At 38.8% G+C, this 10,530-nt stretch overlaps 1 protein-coding gene across 2 annotated transcripts; it reads left to right on the plus strand.

The window, feature by feature from the left end:
* The first annotated feature begins 5,288 nt into the window (after positions 1-5,288).
* LOC126297850 (uncharacterized) lies at positions 5,289-9,927 on the plus strand. 2 transcript variants are annotated; one of them, XM_049989114.1, is made up of 2 exons: positions 5,289-7,571; positions 8,145-9,927. In XM_049989114.1, exons 1-2 carry the CDS (start codon positions 6,965-6,967, stop codon positions 8,528-8,530), a joined length of 993 nt encoding a protein of 330 aa, XP_049845071.1. In that variant the 5' UTR covers positions 5,289-6,964; the 3' UTR covers positions 8,531-9,927. The 2 variants fall into 2 exon arrangements, 1 of the variants encoding a protein (XP_049845071.1); XR_007552580.1 differs by having other exon boundaries at positions 5,295-7,571; positions 8,145-9,062.
* Positions 9,928-10,530: the final 603 nt, after the last annotated feature.

Raw genomic sequence — 10,530 nt, forward strand, 5'->3', positions numbered from 1 at the left:
TAGATGTTGGGAAAGCTGTCCTCTCTGCATTCTCAGCCCAGACGTGAGTGGCTCTGATTCTGGGATCAACATGACCAGTTAGCATACTGGTCATATGTCGCAATATCCATACTTTCTCTAATGAATATCGCCATCTGGCAATCAGTTAGCAATAATACACTTAGTCTGGAGGGTGTCAGATTTTGGTTCATCACGCTGTCTCCAGTACCGATTAGGGATCAGCCCAGTCATATTTGTTCCACATAACGCGATCCATTCTGATTACTTTATTGGTACTGATTGACGCAGGGATTATAAACCGGGCCCGCATCTCGTGGTCGTGCGGTAGTGTTCTCGCTTCCCTTAGGTTAGTTAGGTTTAAGTAGTTCTAAGTTCTAGGGGACTGATAACCATAGATGTTAAGTCCCATAGTGCTCAGAGCCATTTGAACCATTTTTTATAAACCGGTACCCATCCTTGTCGGTTCCCATAATACTGACAAAGACATGATTAAGAGACTTTGTTTTTTGTTCTTGTTTAAAAGCATTGAGAATAGCTATGTCATTACACTCTGGTAAACGCTACAGACCATATTCTCGTTAGAATGAGGAAAACAACAGTTACAAAGGGCGTTTACACTTTTAAGCAGCTCCTAAATTGCTAAACTAAAAGGAAAAATTGCAAGCTCATTAGATGGTATCGAGGCATATACAGAAACAATACACAAAATCTGAAGCGGCCGTGTTAGGTATTGGAGTCTCCGCGACTTTTCATTACGTGGAGTTTCGCTTCAATCGCTGTAGGTAGTGAAACTGTTTCATCAGTGCAGCAGTCTTTAAAGCCCCAACCAGTTATTTAATTCTCAATCTCTGTCCACTTTGCAATCAGCAAAACCTTCAGTTTCAGTAAACTCTCTCTCTCTCTCTCTCTCTCTCTCTCTGTGTGTGTGTGTGTGTGTGTGTGTGTGTGTGTGTCTTTCTCACACACACACACAGATATGCGTAGATTTATAGATTATCAGAACTCACTCCCAGACGAGCACGGCGAACTTAGACGTATAATTAATATGTGTTGCGATGAGCACATCTTTTTTGTGTTTTCCTTAAATGTGGTCAAGTACTCACGTGAGACTTTGGAACAAGGACCTAACTCTCACAAAACGATAACAGATTCCGAAAAATGATATCATCTGCGATGTACTTGTTAGAAGGGAAGAATCACATTCATAATATGTGGATACACGTTTGCATTATGGTTATGGTTGCAGCAATTAAGATGTCATTTAGGGCTTCACAAGAAACTTTCTTCCCTGACGTGGAATGAGTGGAGTGGGTGCTGTGGAGAGCAAGAATCACCCTGGCGTTGGAGGGGCGGGCTCACTGCCCCAGGCATGGCTCGAACCGGCGGCCCCAGCGTGCGAATCGCCACCGTCAGCGGGCGTGCCTTTTGTTATCTCTATACCAGTATTGACAAAAGAATTCCAAGATGGCGCGAGGCGTGTGTTTTTTGCCGCGTCTTTCTTTTTGTGTGCCGAAGAATGCGTAGCCAGACCGCTACCGCGCCCGCACCTCGCGTCTTATTAATGATTTGTCTTGTCTTCCAATTTCTTTTCATGTGTCCCTTTCGCCTTCTGTTTCACCCCGTCTTGCGCTGTGTCTAATCGCTTTATTAGGTCTCATTCTTGTGGCTGGGCTCCCCTCTGAGATAGCAATTCGTCTTTGAGTTTTTATTACACTCATTTTATACGTTATACGGCTACCTTTATTTTATTTTACGCTTCCTTTGTTATTGTTCTTCAACTTTATTCATCAGAGTAATCATATATCTTGTCTTAGACGTTATACGATGCTGCCACACTAAAATTCTCCATCATATCTTTGCACGTTCAATAAATCACTTAGCGACACCTACGTAAACGGGTCGTACGTTCTCAGAAGCCGGTCTTTTACGAAAAGTGCCAGCACAGAGTTCATCATTCGTTACCTCTCTGAGAGAAGAAAAGTATTGAATTCTTCAAGTGACATCTCACTTACAGTTTAACATCATACTTCGATAGCATATGACCCCTGGGAATGCAAATTGATTTGTTTTTAAATATAATATCATGTATTTTAAGATCATTCAGTAGATCGTGCGAGAAACGGTGTGGTGATAAAACCCATTTTAATGTTCTTAGCGAAAATGTTATGTACATCGTTGATAGACTCACTGTACGTCATGCAGACGTTATCCAGCACAACACAGATCACATGCACTAAGACATCAACATATGACATCAAAACAAAGAAACTTAGTGAAATTCTTCCCTGAGAACATCAACATGTAATACTGTCCTTTAGAATTACAGAAAGTTTATAAAACATTTATACAGTTCAATGAAACATTTCTTACATTCAACTGCACATATACAAAGTTTCGACTATTAACAGTATAGAAAAATAATCACATCTATGTATGCTAATAGAAAACCTTGTTTCGATTTCTCTAACCGATTACGAAATATTATGTGTGTCCACACAATGGAGATCGCATTGTATATAGGGGGTTCTCATTTTGTGGTGTCAAAATTATAATGAATGGTAGAATGTCGAAAACTAAGAATTTTAAGACTGGAGACTAAAGACAGGAACTGAATACTCTGTGTTACATTAACGTAATTAACTTAGAGCTTATAGCAACAACTTACACTCATAATTACTCTTTAAATTGGCGACCGCTCTCCTCAAATCATGTTACAACACACTCCATTGGCAAAAACAATTTGGCCCAATCGCTTGCACACGTTGGTAGCGATTGTGGTGTAATTATTGCTCCATTAGCGCTTTCACACTTTTCTCTCCGAAGGGTGCACTCCACAGGAAGATGAAGAGTGCTTATTGACTAATCTTCTCCCACAGTATCAAGTATCATTTCTGAAAACAATTCGCTTTCAACAGCCTTAACCCGTTCTCAATGGCTAGAATGAGCCAGTAACACATATAGTGACTTAAACAGCGCTCTTAATTAGACAAACAGCGCACTATAGCGGACTGTTACATAGATACAAGGTGGCAAAACTATATTACAAGAGTAAAGAAAAGATATGGCTGCAAACTTTTCTAAGAGACAATTCTACCATTCATAAAGTGTAATTTTGGAAAATCATAATCCTAAATTAGGAGGACCTCATGATGATCTGAAGACTTAATACTATGCCGTATCGCACATATATATATAAAGATTGTCAGCAGTGGTAAACTACAATGATATTACGTAAATGCAGAATCTACTTTCAAGAGATCGACGTATGAAAGGGACAGTTACTTGTCTCCGTTTTGTGAATTCCACACAGTTGTAAGAGGAGCTCCGCACTTTTCTAAACAATTGTGCACTGCTCTAGAACATACTATACTTCAGTAACCAAAGACACGGCATATCAGCGCTCACTTACCTGCAGAGTCAAAACTTCATTCTGGAAACATCACCTAAGCTGTGACTAAGCTATATCTCCGCAATGTCCTTCCTTGTAGGAGCTCTAGCCCGCAGGTTTCGTGGAAGAACTTCCGTGAAGTCTGGAAGGTAGGTGATGAGGTTTTGGCAGATGCAAAGTAGTGACGACGAGAAGTGAGTCGTGCTTGGTAGATCACTTGCCTGGGAAAGGTGAAGGTCCCGAGATCGACTCCCGGACAAACACACAGTTTTATTCTTCCAGGATGTTTCAATAGACAAGCTAATCTTAAAGATCTATTCTGACGAAATGAAGTGTAATGCGATTCATACAATGCAGATAGTACCGTAACTTTCACATACAGTTCTGTCAATTTGTACCAAGAGTAAAACTGTCTTCCTCGTGAAGTGTCAGTGGAACAACTTACTGCTTTATTATACGTGATGCTGCTTAAGGTGATATGTCCTTGCCTTTCTCCGCCTTAAGAATTAGTTCAAGTAGATGAGCAGTCAGCCCAAATGTTCTTAGTCGGAAAGGTCAGTGCTTTGGTAGACATGTTCCTGTTGGAGTCTGTATGTTATTGTCTATCTCAGACGTTTGGGCCGACTTATCTACCCAGTCAGGCCTATAGAGGAAGCTACAGTTTAAAACGGCCTCCAAACCACAGCGGAATTAGACATTTTTTATATTCATTTGTAGAGGTGAAACAAGCGATACGTGCCAGAATAACTCATAGAAGCGTCACGGAATTTCGCATCGGACACTTAGCTACTGAGGCACAGGAAACATAACGCAAGGTAAGTCCTAACTTACAGAATTATAAAATTTCAGGCCTCACGATCATTAACATGGCTGTAGCCTATAACAAAAGGATTAACGAGTCACTTGCAAATTAGTATCATCACTATGTCAGGAAGAACTTCCGGAGTTGGCGGGATCATCACATAACGAACTAACTCAGCTGACGTAATGAAGAAATATCACCATTGGTGATTTAGGAAAAACAAAGAAAACATAAATCATTATAAATAGAGACAATTTTAATCCCGCCTCTCTTGAATAACACATCATTGCCTTTGGTCATTTTACATGGTTTAGAACACTGTAGTACTGCTGATCTAATAAATCTGGATCGCGCGTATTCACGAAATTTGGGTGGATAGATCCTGAGGAATCAGTACCCAGAACAACCATCTCTGGCCGTAATAACGGCCTTCATACGCCTGGGCATTGAGTCAAACAGAGGTTGGATGGCGTGTACAGGTACAGCTGCCCATATGGTGCTTATCGGCCGGGAAAACTGAATTAAAAGCAAATAAAAGTGCTCGATGTGTGAAAGCGATTGGTATAAATTAACGAACTCGGTAGGCAATAACAGGACACTGAATTGAACTAGTGTGGGAACAGTGTTACCAGTAAAGGCAGGTGTAGTGTATAAACAATAAGTGTCTACCGCTGTACGTTGGTTAGTGACGATGGTGAGGAAGGCGACGATGCTGGATCGCGGCTGCCGATCGGCGCTGAGACTAAAGGAAGACGGTGCGTCATCGCGGAGCTGCGCTGATCTGCGAGACAGCTGCCGGCTGCGCCGAGCGGTCAACGGTGCCTTGCTGCCCCCCCCCCCCTGGAGCTATTGCAGTAGGCGATTCCTGTGGCGGTACTCGACGCTACAGCTGCTGCTGCTGCCTTCAATACGTCGCGACGCGTCGCATCACGATTGCTGGTACACCGCGACGACATCATTCGTCGAAATCAAGCATTTAAGTTAAGTCAAAGACTTTTAAAATATTTATTAACTGCTGCTAACAAACTAAAAGATATGGAAAGTAGTGTACATTTCAGAAGGGAACCGGTCTCTGACCAAGAATCCTCAGGATCAGGAATTGAGTTTAATGAGGATGGTTCCATTAATCCCTCAAATATTGAACTAGAACGTAATTTGTCACCAGTAAATTATGACTTTAATTTAAATGAGAGTGCAGGGATGCAATCAATAAGTGAAATAGAAGTCAAAAGGGAGCCAGTAGAGTTGCTAACTTTGTCAGGTAGTGAAACTGAGCTCAATATATCTCCAGCTCAGTCAAGTCAAGAGATACAAAGTATCAAGGTAGAAGCTCCGGATTGGATGCAAATACTGTTTGCCAAACTCGAATCAAACCAAAATAAAATTGAGGCTAAAATTGAAAATAGTAATAAAAAGTTGGAGAATAAAATTGAGGTTAGTAATAAAGAACTAAAAGAAGAACTGCAATCAAAATGGAATAGTTTGAATTATAAGATAGATGCTATTCATCATGACATTCAAGTAAAAGTAGGGCAACAGTTAACTAAAATGCATAGTACTTTCAAATGTGAAATAGATCAAATTCAAAAAAATTATCAAGAGGCAGATGAACTTTTGGAAGTGAGGTTGTCCGAAAGATTGAGCAACGAGTCCAAACTTTGCTCTGACAAAGTTAAAGAGGTACAAATTAAAGTAGATACTTGTCAGAAAAACATTGAGAAAGTAAAAGAAACCTGTACCGAAATTCGTGGTGCAGTGGAACAAAGATGTTCTGCCAGGATAGAAGCAGTAGAGTCACAAGTAGAGGAATTAAATACTAACATTGCTAACCTAGAAAATAGAGTAACCTCTGTTAATTCTAGTCATTCTACTGTACAGCATGTGACTTCAGTTGACGCCGCTTTTATAGGGTGTCGACAGTTTTTGCGCTTTGATCCTGATAAGTACATTCACCCTCTTGAATTTTGGAATGACTTTGAGGATGTTCTCCCCAACACTTGGTCAGAAAGAGAAAAAATTTCATTTATAAGAAGTCATTTGTCAGGTGATGCTTTGCGATGGTCAGCGGATGTAATGATCAAATGTAAAACTTTATCTGAATTTAAGTCTGCATTTCTCAACGAATACTGGTCACATAACAAACAAAATGATGTGTTAAGGGAATTCTGGAGTGGTAAGAAGTTTTTCCCAGGGCGTGAATCAGTAAAGGATTTCGCTAGGAAGTGGGTTTCAAGACTGTCACATTTGACAGAAAAGATGAAGCCAGATATGATCATTATGGGTTTAGAAGGTAAGCTGCCGTGGTACTGGCAGAAGAGGATCATTTCCGCCCCTAGAGATAATATAGACAAATTTATTGAATATCTGGAAAGAGTAGAAAGAGTAGCTGCTGCTGAGGAGCAGGTGCAGCAGAATAACAAATCTTCTAACAATCACGTACAAAATAATGGAAACGTGAACGTTAGAAATATGTAAGTTAGGCACACCAAAACAAACTATCGAAACCAAAGCCGTGGCAGAGGAAGAGGGGGTAGATACTCACCACGCTTTCGTAACAACTACTATGACGAAAGTGGAGAAGTAAATACTATGCCATTAAGACAAGAAGGGAGTCATGATGCTACTATATCTAGTGGTGTCACAGATGAACACAACAGGCCGCGTGTGGGAAACTAAATCCCGTCTATGAGGAAACTGGCGCTCACCAGGCGGTAACAGTAACACAGCCAGTAACGGAAACACAGACAATCAGCCAACATACACAGACAGACAACATGGATGCCGAAATAAATACAGATAATACCAGTGATGTGTTAAGCCACTCTCACAAAATAGTGGATAGTATTTTGGATACACTAGAAAAATGGGTCAAGGAAGAACAGGAACTCAAGGTAGATAATGGGGAAGAAATAGATAATGGGTTTGAGTCTGATGGGAATAATGATGAAGTAAAAGCTTACATCTTCGATGAAAATGGCAATCTAAAAGCTGAAGTAGAAGTAGCAGAAGTAGAATCAGTACTGCAAAACTTTAGAGAGGAGGAAATGATGAATGAAGGGGGTAGAAATAGTAACGAGGTGAAAGAATCTAGTAGCTGTGTAAACGTGCCACAAATGGTTGAAGGTGACGACATTCTTATGAACAGCAATATTGCGCAGGGACGCAGTTGCTCAGAGGTAGAGGATAGTTTGGCTGATGTGCAGCAAACAAAAGTAGAAAAAGTCGTCAGATGCTTCGATTTAAAGTTAGTGGACAGATTAGAGAAAGCAGCTAAGATTATAGAGCATGATGAGCCCCAGGATGTAAATGTAAATGTAATTGCAACTGATCAGAATTACTTTAGCTGGAAGAACATAGAACGAGATTTATTAGACGAGGTGTGTGAGCAACCTGTTCAATGTAAAATAACTCACCCTGTTATCAAAGTAAACATATCAGGAGTCACTGTGCGTTGTCTGCTTGACAGTGGCAGTGAAGCAAATGCTTTATCACAAACATTTTTTGACACCATACCCAATAAAGAGAAGTTAACAGTTATGAAAGTAAGTGGCTTAAAGATTATAGGTGCTACTGGAAAAGTCTCTAGACCAGTTCAACACGAAGCTTTGATACCCATTGGTATAAATGACGTAGTAATAGATCATCCTTGTTTGATTGTGCTAGGCTTAAGTGTTGATATGTTGATTGGTACTGATTTCTTATCAAAGTACCAGGGAAAGATCAATTTTGATCAGAACAACTTAATTTTAACTTTACCTGACTCTAAAGTGATAAGAGAGTCTTTTATAGGAAGTCATATAGGCGGTAGTAATGAAACTTGGGAACTGCCTATTAGAGTAATAAAGAATAAAGGATACTTGCAGGAAAATTTGGTTTTCAGTGAGAATGAGGAAAGTGCTAAGGTTGAAGAGATAATTAATAATCTGAAACATGATGCCACAGGTTTTGCTCCATGTGAGCTGATGTTCAATCAGGAACCACATAATATCATTCCGAGTATGATTGACTTTCCAGTTCTAAGTCAGAGTACATTGGATGAGAAGAAAGCACAGGCCAGGGCAAATATACGCAAAAGAGCTTTAGATAGGAAAAAGAGGCATGATGCAAGGGCTTCCCCCACTAGTTTTAAAATTGGTGAGCTAGTGCTGGTCAAAACAAAAGAAAAATCAAAGAAAATTTCTGCAGAAACTAAAAAGTTTATGCATGTATATCATGGACCATTTAGAATAGTAAGTAAACCTCATGCAAATGCCTATCGTTTGGAATATCCAAAGAGTAAGAGAGAACTAGGTCTAAGAAATATTGTGGATCTAAAGGAATTTAAAATTAACAGTAATTAATTACTGTAGGGAGTCTGCCACTCTTTGGCGGATACACGGTTTGGCGTACCGTGCAGTCCCAGCTGGGTGAAACTTTATTTCCTTTTCAAGTTTCATTCCCTTCTTCTGGTCTATCATAACAGGTAAGAATCACATATGTCTTCATGTTGTATATATGCTATTAGGTTTTAAGTATTCTTAGTAAGGATCTACCTAGTGAATGGCAAAACAAAAGTCTGAGTACCAATAAGAGGCAAACATGGCTAAAATAAATAAATTAAAATATTTCATGTAATTGTAAAGGGTTAGAAACTACAACTAAGAGAGACACTTTGCAGTATACGAAGTACGGTATGAATATGAATAATCCATGAGATTATGCAGAAGGTAGTATGTTGCTAGAAATAAGGTTGTCTGAAGGAAAACAGCGTAAGAAGGTAATGCTCATAGAGGCAAGCAATGGCGTTTTAGAATTAAATAAATGGAGATGTGTGGAAGTGGTGTGAGGATCGCACCAAATATATAGAAACAGGACGTCAATAGGCTGACAAAAGGAAAAGGGAGAAAGAAGTGGAGAAATGAAGTATTTTGAATCTGGAAGAAAAGGGAGAAAATGAATAAGGTGAAGAAGTGAAGTAAGTAAATTGAAGTAAATGATGTAGGATTAAAGAATAATTCCCTCACGTCTCGTGAAATGGTGAAAAACGCTAAATCTTGCTTGAGGCAAATAAATAGTTAAACAGACAACAGAAACACACAAATATTGGAAAATGCAGAAATTTGGAATCGGTATACTGAAAATAACTAATTTCTTTAGTAATTCATACAATAAAGCAAAGTGCTGGTCAGCAAATGACTTCTTTGATGAACTAATCCATACGATAATTAAGCCAGAGTACATTAAAACTAAAAGGTTACTCAATTTTCTAAGTTGAAGCAAGATCTTAATATATTAATTTGCTAAAAGAATTTTCACTATTTAGGAACCTAAAAGATTATTTATGAAAGAAGAAAGTAGGAGCTATTGTATCAGATACGACTTAGTGCTAAATGTCTTTCTGACAACTTCACAATTAGTAAAATAGTGCCAGAATATAAACTATAAAATGTACTTTGTCCTACCTTAGATATAAGTTGAAAACAGAAACTTAGACTGTATTGTCTGTTTCTCAGGGACATGCAGGCTGCATGAATGACTGACAACAAGCGGTAGGGAGATTGGAAGTAGAGACGCAAACCACAGTGAATACAATTTCCTCCCACAATTTTGTCAATCAGTGAAATTAAATGAGTGTTACAATAGGACACCCACCACAGTGCCGAGTATTATAGTAAAAGAAAAATGTGAGTGCGTTGCAGTGATAAAAGTCGTGTGTATTTTCTTTTTCAGGAAGAGACTGATTTTAAAGAAAAAAAAATAACTATTTTGTAACCATTGAAAAATTTATATTTCCATGTAAATGTATGTAAATAATTTGTGAATGTCTTCTGTACTAGGTTTTCTATGTGTATATGAGTATGGTTATTTTGTGTATGTAGTAATAAGGAATTTCCTAAGAAGAAGCAACTTAAGTTGAAAGAGGTATACCAAAGTAATCCATCGCTTGTTTGTTCTTTTAGAAATTTAATTTTGTTCAAAAATAGATTTTCACGAAAATTAAAAAGGGGGTGATGAAGCAAAGCAAGCGCTGTATCATGTATAAGATACAGAGGCGAGCGAGTGCACGGGACTTACCCTAGTTCACTGCTAGTAGCGTCACGTCATCGTAACGCGCCTGCATATAGTATTGCACCACATTTAACATAAAAGTAAAAATTAAGATTTGTGTGTAAAGCTTTGTTAAAGTATAGTTCTATGTAATAATGTTTCAGGTAACAAATCTTACTGTTATAAAATTAGTAGTTTACGTAAAATTCACGTTTTGAAAGAAAAATAGGAGGCGCTAAATAATGACACTAGGAAGCCAAAATTTGGTGAGAAGGTGCAGTAAGAAGTCATTAATGAGTGGTGCTGGTTTCCA

This window comes from Schistocerca gregaria, chromosome X (genome assembly GCF_023897955.1).
Source record: "Schistocerca gregaria isolate iqSchGreg1 chromosome X, iqSchGreg1.2, whole genome shotgun sequence".
NCBI lineage: Eukaryota > Metazoa > Arthropoda > Insecta > Orthoptera > Acrididae > Schistocerca > Schistocerca gregaria.

Coding starts and splice junctions, on each gene's coding strand:
- LOC126297850 (XM_049989114.1), top strand. CDS start 6,965: ATGGATGCCGAAATAAATACAGATAATACCAGTGATGTGTTAAGCCAC. Junction 7,572..8,144: donor AGATTTATTAGACGAGGTGT/GTGAGCAACCTG, acceptor GTTTTGCTCCAT/GTGAGCTGATGTTCAATCAG.